General features: G+C 28.8%; 1 protein-coding gene across 1 annotated transcript; it reads left to right on the forward strand.

The window, feature by feature from the left end:
- The first annotated feature begins 604 nt into the window (after positions 1 to 604).
- LOC117173412 lies at positions 605 to 24,990 on the forward strand. Its single transcript, XM_033361964.1, has 17 exons — positions 605 to 980; positions 1,127 to 1,278; positions 4,863 to 4,934; positions 5,140 to 5,209; positions 5,351 to 5,446; positions 5,517 to 5,708; positions 5,889 to 6,131; positions 6,235 to 6,443; positions 10,640 to 10,847; positions 10,924 to 11,042; positions 12,676 to 12,883; positions 12,968 to 13,104; positions 13,197 to 13,401; positions 21,846 to 21,979; positions 22,061 to 22,271; positions 22,355 to 22,495; positions 24,921 to 24,990. Exons 1-17 carry the CDS (start codon positions 882 to 884, stop codon positions 24,966 to 24,968), a joined length of 2,544 nt encoding a protein of 847 aa, XP_033217855.1. The 5' UTR covers positions 605 to 881; the 3' UTR covers positions 24,969 to 24,990.
- The last annotated feature ends 588 nt before the right edge of the window (positions 24,991 to 25,578 follow it).

Below are 25,578 nucleotides of genomic sequence, written 5' to 3' on the forward strand. Positions count from 1 at the left end.
GTACCATTGGATTCAGCGGGTCAAAATACATAAGATTAACTAGTTTTTACCTTTTGCCTCTTGAATGCATACGGGAACATACCCAGCTCCCGGACTAAAACTGCTTGAGCAAATAAAAATTGTTTCAGCAAATAGAGATTTGTTAAACATTAGAAGAAATGTATCAAAATTATGTAATTATTCAACAAAAAGTAGCATGGAATATTAATTTGAGAAATAATTAGACATATCTGGCCTAATTTTTAGAAATGTTGTAAATAAATAATAAATATTTGTTTAAATAATTACATGTTTTTTAATTTCACTATTCCAAACAATGTCTAACTATTATATTTCAACCAGAAAATACGATTATTTTTTACATTTTTTGGAAATAAATAATTGTTTAAATAATTTACATTTAAAAAGTCATGGTAAATATTCTAATTGGCAATTGGAATTCGAGGAGAAATTGCGTTATAATATCTACGTCCTCGTCTAAAGCAACAAAGGTATCTTTGTCATAATACACTGAAGAAGGTTACTGCGCTGCAATTCTTTTCAAGTGAAAATCTGAAAATTCCTTGTGCCAACGTTATTTATTAGAATAAAAAAAAACTATTTTTATCTTATTTTTAAAACAAATGTGATGTAATTTATTCGAGTTACACCACGAGAATAACACTATTCAAACTTGCAATCAGTTACTTTTTCCGTTGGACAAAGAGTAGGTTTATAGGGTTTGGGTTTAGCGCCCTTTTTTGTGATTTCTGAGTGTTTCTGAACAACATAACCTCAAAAATTCACGATAACGGAAATTTAACCAGTGGTTTAAAATGATTTTGTTGCTTTTGTGCATATAATAATTTGTGTATGCAAGATATAGAGGAATTTAAAGAAACATGGGGCTATTATTTAAAAGAGTTAATGGTTCCCCAATGGAATTTCATTTGGAAAATTTGCCGGAGGAATTTTTCGAAAAATACTCAAATTTGATCAGAGTGTGTATAATTTTTTGTAGAAATTATATGAAGTTCTCTAAATTTTCAAGGATATTGGATTGGAATTTCAAAGACAAATCATTGATCTTTTTGCGTATCATTTTATAAATTAATTAAATGGCTAGATAATTTATTATTCATTTTAGAGCAATGGAGGAAAAGTTCAAACAGAGCCTGACAAACAAGTTTTGACATTTACGCTACCATCACGCTCTTACATTTATCTCTTTGTTTTCGACGTCAAATTCATCGAGGATTGTGTGCAGTCCAAAAAGATTTTAAATGTAGCTAAATATTTGTAAGTTACGTTTTATTTGTTTCAATGTTAAGTAAATATAATTTTCACAATACTCTTGAAGAAAAATCAAAAAGGTTTTTGGAAATTTCAAATATGTCGAATCAAAATTTTAACAACAAAGTTGTCTTTTTTAATAAAAAATTGGAATTCTCAATGTAAAAGCTAATTTTGACCTTAAATTATAAGTCTTGAATCGAAGAAAAACGACTTCAGCAAAGTAGTACAACTTCTAATCAAGTAGTTGAATAAAAAAAAACTCTGGAATTGTCAAAGAATTTTCATATACCTGAAAATGTCAGGGCATTTTTTTCAAGTCAGGGAATATGTTCGAGAGCATGCTTAATTTCATTTTTTTAATTGCAATAGAAAATGGAATAATAATGATTCTAAAAAGCAACCTTATATTACTGCATTTAACTATTTTTTTGAAAGTTTGTTTTGTTTAGAATCAAATTAATTTTTTTAATTGAAAATTGGTTCCGTTTTTGCTTAAAAATTGATTGTGTTTAGTTACAAATTTATGTATTTTATCGAAAATTCAACAGTTTGTTTCCAATTTTTTCTGTTTCTTATTTGAAAATTTAACTCATATTGAAATGTTGCCTCTTAGGTCTTATGGTAGAATTCAACTATTTTTGAATAAGAATTAATTTTTTTCGCAGAAATATCAACTACTTACATTTTTCGTTTAGAATTTATCTTTTTTTGAATGAAAATTGTATTACTTAGTTGTAAGTTGAACTGTTTTGTTAAAAATTAATTTCTTTTTGGATAAAGATCCATAATTTTAATTGAAAATTCATCTCTTAGGTTGAAAAATGAGCTATTTTTTTGAAAATTCGTTTTTTCTTTGTCTAAAAATTAACTTTTTTTCTGAAAATTTATCTATTCCAGTTGAATATTTTGTTGATGTTTTTTTTTTTTTATTCAAATATTCTAGTTAGTGATTTATCATTTTAGATTGAAACCCATCTGTTTGGTTAGATATTAATCTTTTTAACTAAAAGTTTAAATATTAGATATTGTATTGACAATTTATCGTTTTTAGTTGAAAATTGATGTATTCTGTTAAAAATTCTCCTTTTTCTCGGTATTTTTTTTTATCAAAATTAATCTTCTTGCTTAAAAATGAATCTTTTTTGCTGAAAATTTAATTATTCCAGGTAAAGATTCATAATTTTAGTTGAAAATTCATTTTTTGCCCTATAATTCAACTATTCCAGTTGAAAATTCTTAATTTTAGTTGAAAATTGATCTGTTTGATTTAAAATTAACATTTTTTACTTGAAAATTAACTTTCATTTTGGTTGGAAATCTATATTTTTTAGTTCAAGCTTCAACGTTTTCGTTAAAATTCATCTTTTTGGTTATAATTCAACTATCCCAGTTGAAGATTCATAATTCTTTTTGAAAATTCATCTTATTGGTGGAAAATTCAAACTCTGGTTAAAAATGCATTTATTCCAGTTAATAATTTATCAGTTTGGTTGAAATTTGATCTTTTTATTTGAAAAATTAACTAATTGGTTGCTAATTTATGGAGTTTGTTAAAAAATCATCTTTTAGTAGAAAATTATATAACATTTTTACTTTGAATGATAGGAATTTGAAGCAGCTTAAATCGAGCTTAATACGGTACTTACTTTAATTTTACCTAAATACCCTCTGAATTTTAAGTAACGGAAGATAAAATCAAAATTTGTTTGAATTATTATTCAAATCCATGGAGTTCAGAAACAAATTCAAGAAATTATTAATTATGTTTTTAGTATTATTTACCGATTTAGTTAATCGATGGTGATTGTATACATATTCTGAGCCATTTAAAAAAATGCGACTTATGTATTTTTAAGAAAGTAGTTTATCTCTTAACATAGCGGTTGAATTTTCAACAAAAAAGGTAAATTCCGTATGAAAACTATAATAGTTGATGTTAAAACTAACAAATAATTTAATTTTTAATAAAAAAGGAGCTTAATCCATCCAAAAGATAAATTTTAAAACAAGCAGTTCCATTTTTTATAAAATGATTAAATTTCTACTAAAAGAGATGAAGATTCAAACCAAAAAGACGAATTTTTGACATAATTGTTGTATTTTCAACCAAAAAAGATTTTTTAGTCCATAACACAATTTTTAGGCAAATATATAATTTTAAAGGGAAAATGATTTTTAGTACAAAATAAAAATTTTTAATAACTATTTTTGAAGTTTCTAGTTTAGTAGCTTTAAGATTATATAAATATAATTTTCCTAAGTTCCTGGAAAAAATTCAAAAATATTGTAGAAGGCTTCAGATATGTCAAAAAAGAATCTAGACAATTCTAAAGGAAAATGGTTTATTTTATAACATTTTAGGAAAAATTTGATTTAGTTTAAAAGATGTTTCGGATTTTTTAACGCCTAAGACACAATGTAAGATTATTTTATAAATATTTGTTTAGCTGACTCAAATTATTTCTAAAATTACCTTAAATCATGAAGATTATTTTTCAGCAATTTAGGAAATCTTCTGAAATGTTTTTAAATCTTTTGAAATACTTTCTTAAAATTAATTTTTCAAAATAAAAAATTGTAATCCTCCCAGGAAACTTGAGAAATTTTGTTTATCATAATGAAATATTACAAAAATTCTTCAATAATTATTTATATTTTATTATAATTCAACGAGATTTTCCAAAATTTCTAATATTTCAAGTAAAAATTTCAACATAAAAATTTAATTTTCAACCAAATAGTTCAATTTTTAACCAAAGGAGGTTTTTTAGTCAAGAAAGAAAAAAAGTCGACCAAATAATAATTTTATGGAAAAATAATTTTTAATAAAGATAAAAAATTGGAATCACATGTTTGTACAAGTTTATTTTTTTAGTTATTTTTAAGCGTATACAAATATAATTTAAAATACTTGATACATTTTTGGAAATCTAAATTTTTAAAAATATTTTCACAATGAATCACTTTAAATATTCCGATTTTATTTCGAAATCTTCAGAAATCTACATTTTGTTTGAAGCTTTTTCAATCTTTTCCAATTCTCAATAGAGGTTTTTTAAGAACTTCTAGCTTCTTTTTTTTACAATTTTGAAAATCTTTTGGAATGTTTTTTAATCTTCTTAAATATTCTCTGAACAAAAATGTTATAACTTAAAAGTGATAAAAAAATTTTCCAAGAAATCTGAAAAAAATATTTTTTGCTCTTAAAAGCTTCTAAAAGCTTAAATAATTTTAAGCTTTTTTGTTGGAAACCTTAAAAAATCTACATTTTGTTTTAAAAAAATTAAAATCTTTCAAATTTCAAATTACTTTTTTATTGTGATTGTTATCAAAGTATACCATGATAGAAAATTTTAAGAACATAATTGTACCCTTCGTTTATAAAGAATGATTAAAGCAATTTTCACTCAATCAGGTAGTCACTAGTCAACAACAATGGGTACGAGATTTTCGATAATTTCGTTCCGCGTATCATTTAAACTTCATTTTTGCTTTTTTAAAAGAAAGGTTTTTTTACAACAAAAAAAACGATTCAATTGTCTTTTTGAATTTTATTTCAAAATCGAACATTTTATATTTTTTTACAGTATTGGAGACACGAGACTAACTCCTAAATGTCAGATGTCAATAGCGCCATTGGGAACAGATACTTGCGGGTGGTAAATTTATTATTTTATTATTTTCACGTTTATTATGTGACCAAAATATAGAAAATCTCTTAAAACTTTCATATCAAATGTTTTAAAAATATTATTTAATCTTCGAGACATTGATTGTAAAATATCTTTCAATATGCTGTATTATAATTTTCAATTAAAAAAAGCTTTTGAAATGTTTCTCTCATATTTGTCTTTCTATTTTTAGCTGTTTTTTCACACGTGAAGATTTGGAAGGTGCCACAGTAAGGAGACTAGAAAACTTATCTATTGAAGGGGTACGTGGAGGAATAAAATAAAATAATATTTTTCAATTCTGTAGTTTTAATACTTGAAGGATATTCTATTATAAAAATTTAAATTAAGCACTACTTGCAAATATTTTCCTAAATATTAATTTACTCTACTATCTTTTTTAGGCTCAAGGATCCGTTTTAAAATCAAATTCACCTCCTCAGCAAACAGAAGAATTAACTTCGAAGGAAAATGACTTGGTTTCAAAAGATCAACAAATAGTATGTTTAAAAAATAACAAAATCTAATGACATTTGGGCAGAATTCATCAAATTAAATATTTCTTTTCAGCCAGTGATTGTTGCAACAGAAGTGATTGAACCGAATTCCATAATTTCGGAATCTAGACCATTTTCCAGAAATTCAGAAACGTCGAGTTCAAATGCTGGGACAACTGTTCTATTATCTGATTCATCTGATTCGGAAAATGAGTATAAACCTCGTTCAAGATCTGAATCAGTTAATTCCAGATTATCACCAGAGGCATGTTCCCTAAATCAAACATTTCTCACTTTCACGATGATTAAATCAGAAATTTAAATTATTTTATAACTTTCACTGTCAATTTTTAATACACAAGAAAAATTCGATTTATGTATATTAAAAAAAAATTAAATCAAAAGGCATTTAAGAAAAAGTCATCAAATTAAATATACTTTTCAGTCAAGCATTGCTGCAACAGAATTAAATGAATCGAAAACAAGTATTTCGAAATCTCGAAGATCGTCTACAAATTCGGAAAGATCTGGTGCAAATGATGAAACACCTGCTTCTGACATAACCGATTTCGAAATTCCCAACTCGCCAGGTTTGAGTTCTAAAATATCTGCCGTAAAATTGGAATCTGAGCCTATGTCGCCACCTCTTTCCAGGTCTGAATCAGTAAATTTAAAATCCTTACCTGAGGTATGTTCCCAAAAACCACAAATGTTTAATTTTCATAATGATTAAATTTAATATATTAATGTTGATGATTTTTCCTCTAAATTTAAAATTACTCTCTTTTCAGGCTTTTGTCTTATTAAGAAGATTGGATGAATTGCAGTCGAGATACGCAGAAGTTTTCGTAAAATCGGAACCCCTTAATGTAGAGGGATCATCTACTTCAGAATTCGAGCCGTCTGATACGGAAAATGAATCAGATGATTCATTTTCAGATTCTAAACCTTCGACTACAAAACGTGTTCATAAACGTGGATTAGGAAAACGTCTCCCACCGTAATATTTTTATTTTTTTAAATAATATTTTGCTAATATTTCATAAAAAGTGACACACAAAATTAATAGTTGTTATTTTAGCCAAGAAAATATTTTAATATTAATTCAGAAACAGTTGAATTGAACTATAAAGTACGAATTTCTAACAAAATAGTTTAATCATGAGCCAAAAAAGTTTCATTTTTAACCAAGCAGTTGATTTTTCAGCCTAATAATTAAGCTTTAAACCAAAAAGATTAATTTTAAACACAGAAGCTTAATTTTTAATCAGAAAATACGAATTTCCAACAACATACATTAATTTTTAACCAAATAGTTGAATTTTTAACCAAGAAAATTAATTTTCTACTAAAAAAAAAAACAAACTTTTTAACATATAACATAAATTTTCAACTAAATATTTTGAACAATGCATATTATGTTAATCCGAATCGTAACCGATTAATTTTTTAAAATATTTATTTCGGTTCTAAAAATGTTTAAATAAATAGTGTAATTTTTAACTAAAAACTATACATTTTTAACAAAAAAATGAGTAGTTATATTTTCATGCTGAAGAATTAATTTTCAATAAACAAATGAGTTTTATACATAACAGTGTACTTTTCTACAAAATCATTTAATTTTATACTAAATTTTTGAATTTTTAAGCCAAAAAGACGAATTTTCTACAAAACAGTTAAATTTTCAAACCGAGAATATGAATTGTCAACAAAAAATTTAGATTTAAACGAAATCGGTTGAATTTTCAACAAAATATTTATATTTTCAGTTAAAACAATACATTTTTAACAACAAAAAACAAAGAATTTGCTACTGAAATTATGAATCTTCAACATAAAAAAAATTACCTTAAGAAAGCAGTTCAACTTTCAACCAAGGAGTTGAATTTTCCATCTAAAAAGATACGTTTTTAACGAAAAATGTAATATTTGATTTCTCAACAAAAAAATATTTTAATTTAGAATAAAGAAGAGTGGCATTTAACCAGCAAAAACTAATTTTCAACAGGATATTTGAATCCTCAACCAAAGACAAATTTTTAACGAAATACATCAATTTGGAATCAAATATGTAGTTAAATCATAGAACAAATTGTTGAATTTCTTTAGCCGAAAATACGATTTTTAAACAAAATTTTCCATTACAAAAATGAATTTGTAACAAACAAACAAAAAATTTCAACTACAATGATGAACTTTTAACCAAAAAATTGTCGTTTAAGAAATTAGTCCAACTTTCAAACAAGCAGTTGAATTTTAAATATAAATGTAATAGTTAATATTTCACCAAAATAAGGTCTTAAATAAAAAAAAAGCATTTGTATTTTTACAGAAAAAATTGATGCCGTGCCATAAATAAATTTTCGAAATTTTTAGCCGAAAATATGAATTTTCTACAACCCAGTTTATTATAATCTGAATTCTTTTTAAATGATAAAATTTTTGTTTGAAAATACCAATTTTCAATGTAAAACAAAGACGCAACCAAAAATTGTTAAAAAATCATGAATCTTCTTTGAAATTTATTTTCGTAAATTAAATATAAAAATTTCCGATTAAAAGCTAACCTAAAATTATTTAAAAATTATGAACCTTTAACATCTTTTGATTTTTGTACAAAAATCTCTCGATTTTTAAAAACGCGATCGAAACAGAAAATCGTTAATTTATTTTATTTATAATTTATAAAATTGACAAAAAAGCTCATTGATTATAGCAACAAATTTTAGAAGAGAAAGCTAAGCTTAAATTATAAAAAAAATATTTAGTCGTAGTTATTTGTATAGTTGTGTTTTTTCTTCCATTATAGGTCAAAATCACAATTGTCATAAAATTTTAATTTACAGAAGCTCATTCTATTCCTTGAAAGGTTCTTTACATTTCTACTATTCCCTTTTTAATAAATATTACTGAGTAAATTGTTTCTAAAGAAAATAACTTCCATTGAAACATGATTAAATTCATTGTGAAGAACCTTTCGAGAAATAAAATGCCAGTAAGTTCATTTAAATAAATAATGATGACCTCAAATAATTTTTTTTCTATTTCCGCTTGGGCTTCTCTTTTAAAATTGGTTGTAATATTCAATGGGCAATTGGGAATTTCTTGTCAAATTTACAAATTAAGTTAAATATTAAGTAATTTTGAACTTTTCTATACATTTGGTTTTTAAAATTTAAGATCGAAAAACACTTCAAACTGAAAAGCTGAGTGTTTGGAGGAGATTTATTAATTTTTTCTAGACTTAGTGAAGTAGGAATTTATTTTTAAAGATTCCGTTTATCTTTGCAAATATTTCAAATCACAGTTCGGTTAAATTCGTTTCATGCCATTCTTCTTCTTTAATGATATATTTTTCTTCCTCTAAAAGTTTCTAATTTTTCTGGAATGGACATGCCAGGATGAGGTTTAAAACTTTTTTATATTACCTCCGAGAATACCTGGAAAATACCTAAAATTTATAATTAAAAATTCTGTAGCAACCCTGGTATGAGAAATCGAATTAAGAAGTTTTATAGAAAATTTTATTAAATAATATAAAAATATCAAGTTGCACTTTTATACATTAAGAATTTACACCAGAAAATTTTAAAGAAATTCAAAATACCTGAATAGAATGCAAAAGTATCATAATCTTGTGGAATTTATAATAATATTGTTTTGTTCAATTCTTATATGCCTTATAACTTTAAAAAAAATGAATGGGGCGTAACGATTAATTTTATTTGTTCAAACATATTGTTGATTAGTTTATGTATTTTTCTATATTTGATCTAATTTTCGTCGCTAAAAAGAAAACCAAAATAGTAAAAATTGGAGTTCTTAATCTGAAACTTTTACCCCGTATTAATGAAAAAATAAATGTTTGGAAATTTCGTACGATTTATGTCACTTATGGGATTTAAACAAATGCATTGTTTTCAATCCGAAGCTTGGGTAATTTATATGATGAGTTTATTATTTAAAAAAAATTCTTAGCACTATTTTGTTATTATTTTCGATCTCTGAAGTGAGTTCGAGCATTGTTGTTGAAAACCTAATTGGCTTTTCATTACATGAAGTAATTTCATATTTTACATATTGATTTCTGAAAATTGAATCTACAAATAATCGCTTTTAATAAGATAAGTGATACAAAACCTAATGCAAATTGAGAAACATTTGCACTTTTTAATACTCTTGCGCTGTTAAGTTAAAACTTTCAAACATCTAAGAAAGTATTAAAAATGTTATGCATGTTTCGTGTTAGTGCTTTTCGCCACAAAATGTTTATTAAAAAAAAAATAATAATTTTAATGCAAACTCATAAGGTTTCGAAGAAGACTTAAAATTTCTAAAAACTGTGGGTTATGTCAGATTTTTTCAGCGGAGATTAGAATTTGTAAACGAAAATCATGAAGATTCCCTATTTTAAAAAATTCTGAAAATTATAAACAATTTTCTGTTATGTTTTATTAGTGTTTTTCATCGGTAATTATTGGTATTTTAAATGACAAATTATTGGATTTAAATAAATATTTATTCAAACAAAAATGATAATTTTAAATAAGATTCACAACTGTTCAACGATTTTATATTAAGTTAACATTTTTAATCGGAAATCAGTTATATTAAACAAAAAACATGAGGATTAAAAGAAGATTAACATTCTTAAACACTTTTTTATTATGTTATCTTTGCGTTTTTCTTCTAAAATTCTATTGTTAATAAAAAAGAATTATATTTCATAACATATTTACAATATTCGAACAATAATAAGTTATGTTAGCGTTTTTCGTTGGAAATCAGTATTGATCAAGTCATGGAAATGGTCATAATAGATAATATGAAATGAAAGAATTTGGATTTATATTAATCTAATATTTCAATTTAAAAATTGTGTAAGACCAGTGGAGGGGAGAAGAATTGTGTGATGGGGAAGTTTGAATGACTTAATTAACTCTTTTTTTAGAAAATAATTTTAAAAAATAGTTTTTGAAGATTTTTTAGTTTAATTTTTCTGTTTTAACTTTTTTTTTAATTTGGAAAAGTTAAAAAAATGGTTTTTAATTTAAAACAACTTTTTCAAGCATTTTTTTCTTGCAGAATTAAAAAAAAATGTTTTGATAATTATAAGCAGACTTAATTACCACCTTCATAGGCTATGAAATTATAATTTTGATTAAACAATCGGTGTATTTTGAAAATTTTCAGAGAATCTTACCAACCAACTGAAGAATTAATTAAGTGGGCGAAGGAAATCACAAAAAAAAGGAAAAAGGATCAATATGGATATCCAGAAGCAGATACTAAATATTATCAAAGATGGGAACAACAAACAATGGTGGATTTCCTTATAAAAACAAACAAAATTAATGTTTCCGGGGGGCCTTATACATGGCAACTTGCCAGCAATTTGAAGGTAATTATTATTTCGTAAACTGAACAAATTTTCTGATTCGAGTAGAAGTAATATTAATTTAATTCATTTTTTAAAGATCTTTCCGAAATGTAGGTCATATAGCTCTTTAAAGACAGAATTCCGCTCGAATGTTCTGTCCAATATTGAAAGTTATAATTTGTCACCAGAAATAGAAGCAGAATTTCTTAAAACAAGGTGATGTATGAAGAATTGGATTCTTTCGAAATTTATTATTAAATTTTATTCTATTTATACTTTATTAAATTATAAATAATACGTTAGGGCTAAACCGAGTTAAATGCAAGTTTTATTAATTATTTTAGTGTTTTTCTGTTTATTTTGCACATTTATATTAATTAACTCATACACATTAATCATATTTTACTATATTAAAACCCTTTTCGTTTGAAATGAAATAATAGTCGAAACCCCTTTTAAAATTTCCATTGGATGATAATTTTATGTACAGTATCTGCGAAACTTCTGTGTGCTCCACATTTTTTAAGTTGTTACTAAAGTGCCTCATTTTTAATAATATTAATTAATTTTTTAAGTAACTTTTTTTACTTTATATTCTAATAAGTAAACATTCTTTATTTAGCTTAAAGTACTTTAATTATATCGAAGAAATGAGCCAGTAATTTTACAGAAAAAAATTAATATTAATTTCTATTTTTGGCCTTAGCATACAAAAATGTATGATTTAGGAACAATTAGAGTGCCATAATGGTGCCAAAATAGTACAAAAACAGTAACCCTGAATATTTATAAATGATTGGAAATTTTTAAAAGAATCGCCAGGAAATTCCATGTTTAAAAGAAATCAACTGCTGCCAAACCATTGAATGTTATTACTTTGTGTTACTTTTGTTTCAGCAGATATATGTTTTTTCACATTTATTAATTTTCGAAAAGATTATTCAGGGGCCACTTTGGCACTTCAATTGTGTCTAAATCATACATTTCTGTACACTGAGGCCAATAATGGATATCAATAATAATTTTTGTTCTGTAAAATTTAGTTTCGTAAGATTATATGGTAAATATTGTTTAACATTTTTTGAAATCGATTCTTTTATTGAATTTGGTTATCTTTTAAACCACGAATATTTTAAAATAAAAATGAAAATAATTGGAGGAAGTGAAAAAATTGTGATACGATAATATGGAAAATATTGGGTAACGATTTTTGGAATCTTTTTTTTTTATATTGTTTGTGTCTTTAATTAATATCGAATCACAACTTTCAAAATTGTATCAAAAAGTTGATATTTATATTCAATAAATAAAAGGTTATTAAGACATCAAAAATATGCTAATAATATATTTTCCATTCAGATGTGCAGAATGGTTTTATTTTATTGAAATAAAAAAAACGACTATTCAAAAATCACATCTCTGATTATTTTTATTTGCAACTTAAAATGCTCGTAGAGTTATAATAAATCACAATAAAAAAAAAACTATTTAAAAAATGTAAACCAATATTTACCTTCTAATCTTATGAAAATTTCTAAATTTCTTAACAATTAAATACAAAATCGTTTTTTTTTCAGAAAACACTACTTTAATTATTTTCATTTTCATTTTGTTATATTAATTTAAAAAATCTGTTTAAAAAAATGTTAATCAATATTTATCATATAGTCTTATGAAAATTTCCTATTATTATTGTTCCTTATTATTCTCATTTTCATCTTAAAATGTTCGTGGGATACCATATTATCATAAATAATCAAAAACTCCCATCTACTTGGAACTTTTGTTTAAATTTGGTTTCGCCCCACCCTGAATATGTTATAAACGATAATCTTGTTCTTATTATTAGACCGAAAATTGAAGAAGCATCTAAAGAATTAAAAGAATGGGCTAAGAAAGTAACTAAAAATAAAAAGAAGGACAAATTTGGCTACCCAGTAGGAGGTAATCAAATTTCTGAATGGGAACAAGAAATGATTCTTGCCTTCCTGCTTGAATCAAAAAAAATTGATAGAGCCAAGTACCTTGAAACCTGGGACTTTGCTCATAGCTTAAAAGTAATTATTATCTCTTTGATTAAAAGTCTCATCCCAATTCTCCCAGAAAAGCTAAAGTGTAATATTAATCAATTTTTTTTATAGATCTTTCCACAGCATAGGCCAAAGAAAGTTCTACAACAGTGCTTTATACGACGGATGCTGCCTCGCATCGAAACATTTGATTTGCCACAGAACATTATAGATCAATTTCTCAAATTGAGAAAACCTAGCGCTGAAGGGTATAACTTTGGGTTTAATTTAGACCCGCATTGATTATTATTAATTATTATTGTTCGATTTACCCGAATAATTTTATTTCGAATTTCTAAAGATTGATAGAGCCATCAGCCGAACTGAAAGCATGGGCTGAGGAACTAATGGAGAGCAAAAAAGCGGACGTTTTTGAGTACAAAAAAAAGAGACACCGAGGTTTAGAGTCTTCGGAACAAGATACCATGGTGCAATATCTGATTCGTCTTAATGTCATTGAAAAGGCCAGAATGAAGAGCACGTGGGAACTTGGTTTCAAACTGAAAGTAATTATATTTATCTAGATTAAAAAATATGCGTCAACAAATTTTCTTAGTATTAAGGGGGAATTTACTCGTCAAAATAGGGCAATATCAGGAAGAAACTGAAAAATTTAATTATTTATAATTATAATTAAAACAATTTTATTTCAGCATCAGTTGAAGCAAAAGTTAGTTCACTACTAAACTCAAGTAACTAGTAATACATTAAAATTAATTTTAAAAATGTTTTATTTTGTTAACAAACATCATTGTAACAAACGATAAATAGTTTTTGAAATAGTCTAAATTAAAATCGAGATTAAACTACTTATAACAAAATAAATGAAATAAATATTTCTTAGCTTAAAAAAAAATCACTTTATTAAATCTTTTTGGTAGATAACTTTTCTACCAAAAGATAAATTTTCAATCGGAAAGGAGAAATTTTCTGTCTAAGAAGATACAAACAAGTTACATTTATTACCAAAAAAATATTAATTTTTAACAAAATAATTCAATTTTCAACCAAATCGTAGAATTTCTAACCACAAGATATGAATTCTCAAACAAAAATATAATAGTGTACTTTTTAATTAAAAAGAATTAACTCTCGAACAAAAAAAGTTGACTTTTCTATAAAAAGATGAATTTGATATCCAAAAATACGAATAAAGATATAAATAAAGATGATTTTTCGACCTAAACATGAATTGTATATGCAAAAATACGAATTTTCAACCAAATAGTTATATATTTTGACCAAAAAAGAATACTTTTTAAGAAAATATCTCAACTTTCAAAAAAATAAAGATAAATGTTTTATCCAAAAAGATAAAATTTTAACAAATAATAGGGTTTCTAACCAAAGTAGATGAATTCGGTGCTAAAAATATAATGTAGACTGTTTAATTAAAAAGAGTTAACTTTCAATCATAAAAGATGAATTTTCAACCATAAACATGACTTTTCAACCAAAAAATGACCAAAAAGATTACTTTACAACAAAATTAAATTTTCAATAAGATTAAAATAGTAGGCTTTTCAGTTAAAAAGAACAAACTTTTAACCATAAAAGATAAATTTTCTACTAAAAAGATTACTTCTCTACCAAAATATGAATTTTCAATCCGAGATGACCAGTTTTCTATTTAAAAAGACGAATGTTTAAGAAATCAGTTAGGTTTTCGACCTAGTATTAGACTTTTTAACCCAAAAAAATAAATTCTGAACAAGAAATATAATAGTGGACTTTTCAATTAAAAAGAATTTTTCGTATAAAAGGGATGAGTTTTCTGCCGAAAGATGAATTTTCTATCCAAAAAGATGAATGTTTACAAAGAAATTTAATTTTCGGCCAAAAAAGATTATTTTACAACAAAGTATTTAAATTTAAACCCAATAATAGAATTTTTAATTAAAAGAGATCAATTATGATTACTTTTCTACCAAAATATGAATTTTAATACAAAAGGACGAATTTTCTATCCAATATCCGATGTTCTTATTTAGTTTTGTACTTCCACCGTAAAAATTGTTAAATTTTTGCCAACATTTTTTCTTAAAACATTAATACATCTTCTCACCTTGAAAACCTTGAATTATCAGGGATTTTTTTTAAATAAGCGAATTTTTTCGAGAGCTTCCTTCTTGGTTGAAAATTAATTTTCTTGATGAAATATTCATATTTTTGCTTAAAAAATCCACTACTTTGTTCTATTTTTTTTTGTAGATCGTGACTGAAAAATCTTGTTTAGTTGAAAATTCAACTATTTTGTACGAAGTTAAAGTGTTTTACAACAAATTCATTGTAAAACTTTTTTAATTGTAAATTTATCTAGTTTAGTTGAATATTCCATAATCTTATTTAAAAATTTATCGTTTTAGTTGAATATTAATTTTTATAACTGAAAATGCATTTCGTTGAAAATTCGTATTTTTTTGTAGAAATTCTTCTTCTTGGTTAGAAATTCATTTTTTTAGTTTGACACTTAACTATTACAGTCAAAGATTTATTATTTAAGTTGCATATTAATTTTTTAACGCAAAATTGAACAATTCCTTGTTTGTTCGAAAATCGATCCTTTTTAGTTCAAAGTTCCATTATTTGGTTTAAAATTCAACTATTTCGTTGGAAGTTCTGTATTTTGTTCTAAATTCGTTTTTTTTTAGAAAATTAATTTTCTTGGTTGAAAATTAATCCTTTTTGTTAAAAGTTCAACTATTCCCGTTGAAGATTCACCATTTTAGTAGAAAAACTCACATTTTTTATTGAAAATTCAACTATTACGTTGGCAGTGCATGTATGTTGTTGAAAATTAGTTGTTTTTTTTTGTAGAAAACTAAGCTTCTTGGTTGAAAATGAATCCATTTTGTTAAAAGTTGAACTATTCCAGTTGAAGGTTCATCATTTTAGTAGAAAACTCATATTTTTGGTTGAAAATTCAACTGCTTGGTTGAAGCTTTTTATTTTGCTGAGAAATAATTTTTGTTAACGGAAAATTTAACTAATCCAGTTTGAATGTTCCGTCATTTTAGTCACAAATTAATTTCTTAATTTGAAAATTAATGTTTGAAACTGAAAAATTACCTATTTAATTGTTGAGAAAAAATCTATCCTTTTTAGTTGAAAATTTATGTATTTTGTTGGATTTTTTTTGTAGAAAATTAGTATTTTTGATATGATTATTATTATTATTATTATTCTGGTTTAAAACCTTAACAGCCCCTGCCGCTTGCGTGATCCCTTTGCGTCCCCTTATAAGCCTTAAGTGTGGCCCAAAGCCCTCTCCATAGGGAGAGAACCACAGCCACGCTGTTGGCTGATATTTCAGACTCATTGAAGCAGTAACTGCCTGTGCGTGTTACACGTTTCCCCGCAATCGCAGGGCAGTGACAAAGAATATGAGTAGAAGTCTCAACATCCTTTCCACACAGACGACAGAGGGGATTTTCTTCAAGCCCTATCTTATGTCTGTGATACCGGAGATTTCCATGTCCTATAAACATTTTTTTTAGGACCTTCACTTCATTCCTCCCGAGCTTGAGTAATTCCTTCGCTCGGTGAGAGTTTAGCTTTATGCCCAAGAGTGTTTTAGCCTGCCTGCAGCCAGAGACCAAACCCCACTCATTCTGATGTTCTTCGGTCCGCCAACTGTTCATATCTTCAGTGACTGACCTAGTGGAAATGCCTACAACTGGCTCTGATCCATTAAAATTTCTCTTTGCTGCTCGCTTGCTAGCCTCTCCGATTTCTCATTGCCCCTGATGCCACTGTGTCCAGCGATCTAGAGTAGAGTGACTCGGTTTTCTGTCGCTAGCTTATTCAGTGCCTCAAAGCACTCTCATACTAGTAGCGACGTGACTGTTGTTCCATTCAGTGCCACTATAGCAGTCCTGCTGTCTGAGCAGAATCGAATGTTTCTTTTATTGCCATACTCCGTTGCTTTATAGGCGAACTGGAGAATGGCCATAATCTCAGATTGTAAAACTGTGGCGTAAGATCCCATCGCAATTGTGAAGCCCACTCCATTCCTACGATATATACCTGCTCCAGCGTTCTTCTTGTTCCTGGAGCCATATGTAATCTAGTTGTCTCCATCACTGGGTAGGTGCGCCTCACCGTTAAGCCATTCCTCTTTCGTCGGTGGGCTGACTCGGTACTTCTTGATGATGAGGTAGCGACGAGTAGACATTTTGTCCCTGAGCATGCTCAGGGTCGGCCTCCTTGCGATGTCGATTGGTATCCGCATTATTGTCGAGATACTGCTATTATTTACCATATTTAATCTCAGGCCGCCTTCGCAACCACGGCCTTTATAGTGAGATGGAGGGGCTCCAAACGTTTTAGTGCCCCAGAGCCATTGTGGGTGTTGACTTCGAGGCACCACTGATGCCTCTCAGAATCAGTTCCATAATCATTTCCAGTCAAGACTTCACAGTGGACAGTTCCACCCTGCTCCTCCAGACAACCGCCGCATAGAGCCAAAGAGTCGCTACTAGCTTCTTGCACTTCTTTTACAGATGCTCGTTCCATGTCTGCTTCTTATCCAGAATCACTCCTAGATATTTGGATTGCCCTTTGATTTCCAGTATTTGTCCAGACAGTTTCAATTTACTCGTGGTTCCTCACTTATATCCGTCTTACTCGGATTGACTTATAGTCCAGTTTTCTTACACCATGAATCTACTATTCGTAGTGCTTGCTGCATTAATCTGAAGAGCGCATCCAGATGCTGGCCGCGCACGATAACCAGTATATCGTCCGCATAGACTATAACGTGGTGGCCCCGACTCGTGAGTAGATGAAGCAGTTTATCCACTACCAAGCACCACAGCAAGGGCGATAAAACACCTCCCTGTGGACATCCCGAGTCAACGGATTCACATAAAGTGGTATCACCCTTATGGCAGGTCCATTCCAGGACTGCAGTAGGCACACCGTGTGCGATCATGACCGCCCTGATCACCTCTCCAAAGGTGTGGTTAAAGGCTCCTTCGATGTCCATGAAGGTTCCAATCTCGAGGTCTTTCTGCTTCAGTTGTCCTTCAATTAAGTTGACTGCTGTGCTTAGGGCCATCTCAGTCGAGTGACCAGCCCTATAAGCGTGTTGTTGCTTTTGAAGAGGACTACTTGACGAGACCTTATCGCAGATATATCTGTGTACGAGTCTTTCCACAGTTTTTCGTAGGAAAGATGTGAGGCTAATTGGTCGGAAATCTTCAGGTGAAGTATAACCGATCCTGCCTGATTTCGGAGTGAAGACTACTCTCGCACCCTCCATGCCGTCGGAACATAACCCAACGTCAGACTAGCCCTAGCAAGCCTCACAGTCGGCCCAATGATGATCTCACCAGCCCCCTGTAAGAAGGCTGGAAATAAACCATCCGGATCAGGAGACTTGTAAGCACTGAAGGACTTTAGGGCCCACCTGACCGTGTCAGGGGTAACAATCTCTTGGGCTAGCCGACGTTTCGGACCCAGCTGGGCCGCAGGCGGCTTTGATTGCCTCAGAGGTGTCGTCCCCTCTTCTCCTAACTTTGTGAAGCCCGATAAATGTGCCTTGATGAGGTGAACCAAGGTATCCCCGTCAGACTCTGAGTATCCCCCGCTGCGCAATTTCAGAGTGCCGAGAATATCATCCGCATTTCGGGAAAGCAGCTCATCCAGTCTAGACGCCTCTTCTCCTTTCTCGATGTCAGCCTTACGTATTGCATTCCTATAGTCCGGGAGCTCACGACAATTCTGTGTCATTTTAGTACTCTTGAAACCCATTGGGAATGATTTTTTTATTGCTAAGAACTAACAAAACATTTGGCTCGCAGCTTCTCGGTGGTGCCAAAATTGACTGACAGGCTGTCAAATATGTCAAAAATTCGAGTGCAAAGACGTCATATGAGTACGCTTGAAAACCATTGGAAATGATTGTTTGAATGCTAAGAACTAACAAAAAATTTGACTGGCAACTTCTCGGTGGTGTCAAACTTGACTGGCAGGCTGTCAAACATGTCGAAAATTCGAGTGCAAAGACGTCATTTTAGTACTCTTGCAACCCATTGGAAATGATTGTTTGAATGCTAAGAACTAACAAAAAATTTGATTGGCAGCTTCTCGGTGGTGCGACAGTTGACTGGCAGGCTGTCAAACATGCCAAAAATTCGAGTGAAGAAACATCATTTTAATACTCTTGAAATCCATTGGAAATTATTGTTTGAATGCTGAGAACTAACAAAAAATTCCACTGTCAGCTCCTTAGTAGTGCCAAAGTTGAATGACAGGCTATCAAGCATTTAAAAAATGACAGAATTAAACCAGAGAAACAAACTGATGCAATAAGGTCGCAAAAAAATAAAAACATGCTTCTTGTGGTGCACCCTTATGTCCAGCAGGCCGTATAAAAACTATATTTTTTTAAATATTTTACAAACTTATTATTAATTATGTATATACTAATTATTTATTAACCTAATTAAAACATTATTTGGAGGCGCCTTCAAACTTTTCACGATATAATGTTCTGAATGGAAGGCTGTCAAATATGTCAAAAATTCCAGTAAGAAGCGTCATTTTAGTACTCTTGAAACTAATTGGGAATACTAAAATGCGTACTAAAATGACGGTTCTAATTTTTATCCTGTTATTTTTCATATGCTTGACAGCCTGCCAGTCAACTTTGGCACCACTGAGAAGCTGCCAGTCAATTTTTTTGTTAGTTCTTAGCATTTAAACAATCATTCCCAATGGTTTTCAAGAGTACTAAAATGACGTCTTTTCACTAGAATTTTTGACCAGTTTAACGATAAATTGTTGCAAAATTCAGCAACAACTGCTAGCCAGTCAACGAGTTTCGAACTGTTGACTATGAAAACAAAAGAATCTAAAATTTTTGTGAATACTAAAATGACATCCGTAGAATTCTCGCGAGCTCCCGGACTACTATATTCATCCCTCATCGTTGTATATGAGGTCCATAGTTCTTTCGTTTTGCCAGAACTGACACGTTTGAACCTCTCTCTGGTTTCCCTGCGAAGCTCTTCGAGTTTCACATTCCACCAGCGTGTCTCTCGAACCTTTCGGACTTTTGAAGGTAGAAAATTACTTTCATACGTAGATTTGATGGCTTACGCGAAAATCTCGGTCGCCATATCCACATCTCTAATTGACCTAGGCACCCCTGAAAGTGCATTTCATAGTTCCGTGGAAAACTGATTCCAATCCCTTCTGCTGCGCTTCCCTTCTGCTGCGCTTGCCTCTTCAGTCTCCTTTTCAGAGAACCATTGATGCCTTTTTTCTTATTGGGAGATTGATTGACCGCTCCCGTTTCCATAGCCAGAAGGCTATAGGACGTCAGATGGGACGTCAATCCCTCAGCTCCCGGAAGAGCTGGGGGCACGACCGCCGTCTGAGTTTGGCTTGCCGCAGAGACAGATTAAGAGGAAAGGGTTATGCTAGACCCGTTAGGACCCAGTCCCTTCTCCCTTCCGCCACCTCCCTTTCTCCTTCTTCTTTCGAATTTAGATTTGCGTGATCCATTTTGGTTCCCACGAGTAGCTATGGAACTAAAAGGTCTTTCTCTGCAGAGTACCACATTTAAGGGTAAGACTAATTACTAGAGGAGGTCGTCTGGTGTGCCCGAGAGGCCGTGAAAACACTTTCGTAACCCCTAGGTGTCAAAGTGCCATGGGCACGACCACTCTACACGCATGGCTTAGGGGGGTGGTCGCATTGAGCGAAAAACTCAATGAATACCCGTTCGCAGGCCACCATACCAACGGAGGGCTGTTTCTTGGTCGCTGTGTGGGCCGCAGTTCATTTCTGTGTTGATTCCAAAAACTGTAGATCGGTCCGGGAGAGATCTTGACCCAGGGATCCAGAAGTCCCGTGTTAGCTAGGCTTTCTCATCCTTCTATCATACTACAATCATGCATACCAGGAGAGCCCGTTTATAGGGATCCTTTTCAAAACACCCAGGAGAACCCTTTTATAGAGATCCTTTCATCTATATCCATATGCATGCAGGCCTAGGTCCGTTTGACTCCTATGTCCCACACGCTTAAGTCTCCCCACCGTTTAGAAACAAGGTCTTACAGCCCCTAAGGCAGGATATTTTTGGTATAAAAGTCAACAATTTTAGTAGAAGATTCATCATTTTAGTGAAAATAATTTAAATTATATATTTTTCAATTTTAATGTATTCAATTTTGAAAGGCTTTTAATTAGCAATAATACAATTTTAATTAATTTTAATTAGAAAAGATCCCATTTTTAATATTGTAATTTGAATACCTTCAATTTTTAACGTTCGGAAATTGTTCTATTTACGAAAGTTTAATTTTGATATTATTATATAATTTCAACTTAAAAACGTTCACACCAAAACGTTCCATCTTTGAAACCAAAAAGGGTAATTTTCCACAAAATATTAAAAAATTTTTGTTAAAAATTAATTTTTAGGTTGAAAATTCATGTTTGTTAGTAAAAAAACTTAATTATTTGGTTGATTATTGATCTATATATTTTTTTAAATGCAATAATTTCACTTGAAATTTTAGAAATTTGAAGCGTTTTAAATTAAATTTAATATAGGGTTCTCATCAATTTTACTTAAATAATATATTTCCCTGTTGTCGTGAAAAATATCCTTATTTTCCCTGTTTTTACAGGTTTTCTACTCATCTGGAAAATATGTTTCATTAAAAATAATAATATGTTAAATATATGTTACTTTCACGTGTGTACTATTTCTACACATTTATATATTTACTAGGGCTGAAAACGAACATTGTTTTGAATAAACTCGGGAAATGTTTTATTTATTAATTTACTTATAACAAAATTTAGTTTAATTATCTAAAAATATTGAATAAATATCAGTATTAATTTACTTCCGACAGAACTTATTTTTTTTTTAAACGAGTGAATTTCTCCTCGCTGGATAGAGTAAAAATGTAATAAAAATTATTTGTTTAAGCTCTTCTCGGCACCCAGAACACCTTTCTCTTTAATGAAAACTTTTCGCGACCAGATTCTTCCGAAAATTGAGAATTTTAAATTACCACCAGAAATAGAAGCGAAATTCCTCAAGCTCAGACAAGAAACTAAAAAGTTTGTTTATTATTTTATTAATATTGTTAATGTATGCCTCATTACTATCTGCAGGGTTTTATAAATGTTTGTTATCATTAGTTCCACAACAGTCGAAATACCAGAAGAAGTAAAAGCGTGGGCAGTACAAGTAGTGAAGAATAGAAAAAAGGACGCATTTGGATTTCCTGTAGAGTTGCGTAAGAAAATACAGTCTTGGGAAAAACGATTAATGGTCCAATTTGTTGTGAAAATGGGAAGGATTGATCTGGCTAAGGCACCTAACTTTTGGAACCATGCTTACGAGTTGAAAGTAATTATATTTTTGGACATTAAAAACCAGCTTCGAATACTGTGAGTGCTGTAGAAGTAATTGATTGTACGTTTTTATTTAAGATCGTGCCGAGACAGAGGACGAGATTCTCTCTAGCAAATACATTCATGTACCACATTCTGCCAAATATTGAGAGCTACAATTTGTCGCCGGAAATTAAAGCGAAATTTATAAAATCAAGAACAGTTGCAGATATGAAACGAGTAAGGGGTTTCCCATAAAATACGTTACCAATTTAGGGGAAAACTTCACCTTTTTCTCGTTTTTTTTCTTAAATGCGAACTGAATTAATAGAAATCAATAAGAAAATCTATTTATTTTTGGTTAAAAGTTGATATTTATGGTTCAAGAACCTACTATTACATTTTTGGTTCAGAATCCATCTCGTTTAATCAAAAATTCTACTATTTGGTTGAAATTGAATGATTTGTTAAAAATGCAACTATGTTATTAAAGTTATCTTTTTTGGATAAAAATTCAATTACTTCATTGGAAGTTGAACTACTACTCTAATCATTTTTTTTTAGAGATTCTTCTCTGGGTGAAAATTATTTTTCGTAACTGAAAATTAAACTTTATTTTTCTTGAAAATTGATATTTTTCAAATGAAAATTCTACTATTTACTTTAAAATATATTTTTTTAGATATATTTTGGTTGAAAATTCTACTTTTTTGTTAATAATAAAACTAGATTTTCTGAAAATTTAGTAGGAAAGTAACTTGATCATTGAAATTGATATTTTCGTGTTGAAAATTCAACTGTTTTGTGAATAATTCGTCTCTTTGGTTTTAAAATTCAACAATTTTGTGAAAAAATATATGTATTGTATTGAGAATTTGTATTTTTGGTCAAACTTTAATCATCTTGTTGGAAAATTCAACTGATGAAATTTGAACTAGTTGGATAAAAATGAGATTTTTGAAGATTTGTCAAAAAGTTTAATTATTTTATAGAAAATTCGTTTTGTTGTTGTTGAATTCGACTGTTTTTTATTCACATTTAAAAATCTTTTTCTGTGGAAGATTCATAATTTCAGTTCAATTTTCAACTATTTGTTTATGAATTAACTTTTTTTTGAAAGTTCATAGTTTTAGGTTGAAAATTAGCTTTTTTATTGAAAATATGTCTTTTTGGTTAAAAAGTAATTTTTTAAACTGAAAATTTAACTATTCCAATTTTGGCTGAAAAATATCCTTTTTAGTTGATAATTTAACTATTTGGTTGAAAATTCATCATTTGATAGAAATTGAACTTTGTAGGTAAAAAATTGAGCTATTTGGAAAAAATGCAACTGTTATCTGTAAGTAAAACTTTTGTTGTCGAAAATGTTATTCTTTTGTTTAAAATGCCTCTTGCTAGTTTGAAAATTTAACTATTTGGTTACAAGTTGAACTATTTGTTTGAAAAGTCGTATTTTCTACTTGAATCTTCATGATATTAGGGTGGCCACTCTGTCTTTAAAAAAAATGTAAGGCTATTTGCCGGTTTTCCCGATTAAAAGTGACATTTTTTTATTGAATTTGAAACGTTTATGATAATAATTATGCAATATTAATTGCTTTATTATATACTTTTTCAAAAGAATGAAACATTTTATAAGAAGCAAATAATACATTATTTTTAATTACATTAATGTAGGTTCCATATTTCTATGATTCCAAGTAGAAATATAGTTCATTTATCTCAAATAGTAGAATTTTCAGTTAAAAAATAAGGCTTTTTAGGAAATTAGTTGAATTTTCAATAAAATAATTAAGTTTTGAACCAAATAGAATTTGTAAACAAAATAGATTAATTCCGGTACAAAAATAAAATAGATTTTGAACAACAAAAAATGATTTTTCAATATAATAATCAAATATTCAACCAAATAATCGAATTTTTAAACAAAGTATATGAATTCTGAACCAAAAATATATAGGCTTTGGAAATAAAAATAACAAACTTTGAACTAAAAGAATGCATTTTCTATTGCAAAAGACGAATGTTCAATAAAACAGTTGAATTTTTGACCAACAAAAATTACTTTTTTATAAAATAGTTGAAGTTTCAAGAAAATAATTACATTTTCAACCGACTAGGAGAATTGGTAAACAAAAGAGTTTATTCAAGGATAAAAAATAAAATGGTAGACTTTTAAATTAAAAAGAATTAACTTTTAAACAAGATATAAATTTTCACTTAAAAAGAATGAGTTCTTCATCCAAAAAGGCAAATTTTAAACATAACACTTAATTTTTCGACCCAAAAAGATGACTTTTTAACAAAATAGTTGATTTTTTACCAAAATCATTCAATTTTTAACATAAGAAAATTATTTTTCAACCAAAACTTGTTTGATTTTCTTATTGGATTTTATTAATTTAATTTTTGATTAATCGAAAAAACGAGAAAAAAGGGATCGATTTAAAACACTTTCGACTAAACAATGTGCAAACTCAAAAATGTGTCCAGATTTTGAAATGTTCAAACTAATTATAGCGAACTTCTGAGATAAATGTGAAAAAAGTCGATTAGTCGCATTTTTCTTAAAAAGTTCGAAAAAGTCACACTCTCCGAGTTCTGAATAGTAAATTGAGAGGTATTAATAAAAAAATGTACAATAATATGTAATATTTTTTTCTAGGTGCCGCGACAAACGCCCAAGGGCCTTGATATCTCAATTTCGAAATAAAATTGATTCACACTTGAGAAAACCTTTCTAACCATTTTTTCGCGGTATGCCTCTAGGCACACTGCCATTTACTTCCCTAAAATTAATGTAAAATAATTTATTTAGAAATATTCTATAGTAATTATTTAGAAATAGTCTATACTATTTATTCTTAAATGTGATAGCACAATAATTTATGAATAAAAGGCCGTTTTTGATCATAATATGTATCTTTGCAACTTCAGTTTATTCGTATTGTTTAAATTTATAACGCTTTAAAATTGGTATTTCCTATCATGTAATTAAGGTGTTTATACGAATTATTCTATTATTCTATTCTTCTGTCGTTTATATATTTTCCTACTTATTTTTTTTTTCAATCAAGAGATATAAATTTTTACATTTTGAATATTTTTTACGCAAAATAAAACCATTACTTTCAGGAGAATTATTAAAATATTTTCCAATTTTGAAATATGTTAATATTGCGAAATTTCAGATAAAAAAATTTGTGATTTAAGAAAAAATATCCTTAATTTAAGGTTTTTTTTATTAAAAAAACGAAAATTGGTTATAAATTCTTTATTGGAAATTGATTTAAATTATTATTTTAATTCACGGGGCCATTCAA

This window comes from Belonocnema kinseyi, chromosome 5 (genome assembly GCF_010883055.1).
Source record: "Belonocnema kinseyi isolate 2016_QV_RU_SX_M_011 chromosome 5, B_treatae_v1, whole genome shotgun sequence".
Lineage (NCBI taxonomy): Eukaryota > Metazoa > Arthropoda > Insecta > Hymenoptera > Cynipidae > Belonocnema > Belonocnema kinseyi.

What these genes read in the sequence shown, in the direction of transcription:
- LOC117173412 (XM_033361964.1), top strand. Translation starts at nt 882, where the DNA reads ATGGGGCTATTATTTAAAAGAGTTAATGGTTCCCCAATGGAATTTCAT. An exon ending in ACTTTGCTCATAGCTTAAAA is followed by an intron (nt 12,884 to 12,967) that starts GTAATTATTATC and finishes TTTTTTTTATAG; the next exon opens with ATCTTTCCACAGCATAGGCC. An exon ending in ACCATGCTTACGAGTTGAAA is followed by an intron (nt 22,272 to 22,354) that starts GTAATTATATTT and finishes TTTTTATTTAAG; the next exon opens with ATCGTGCCGAGACAGAGGAC.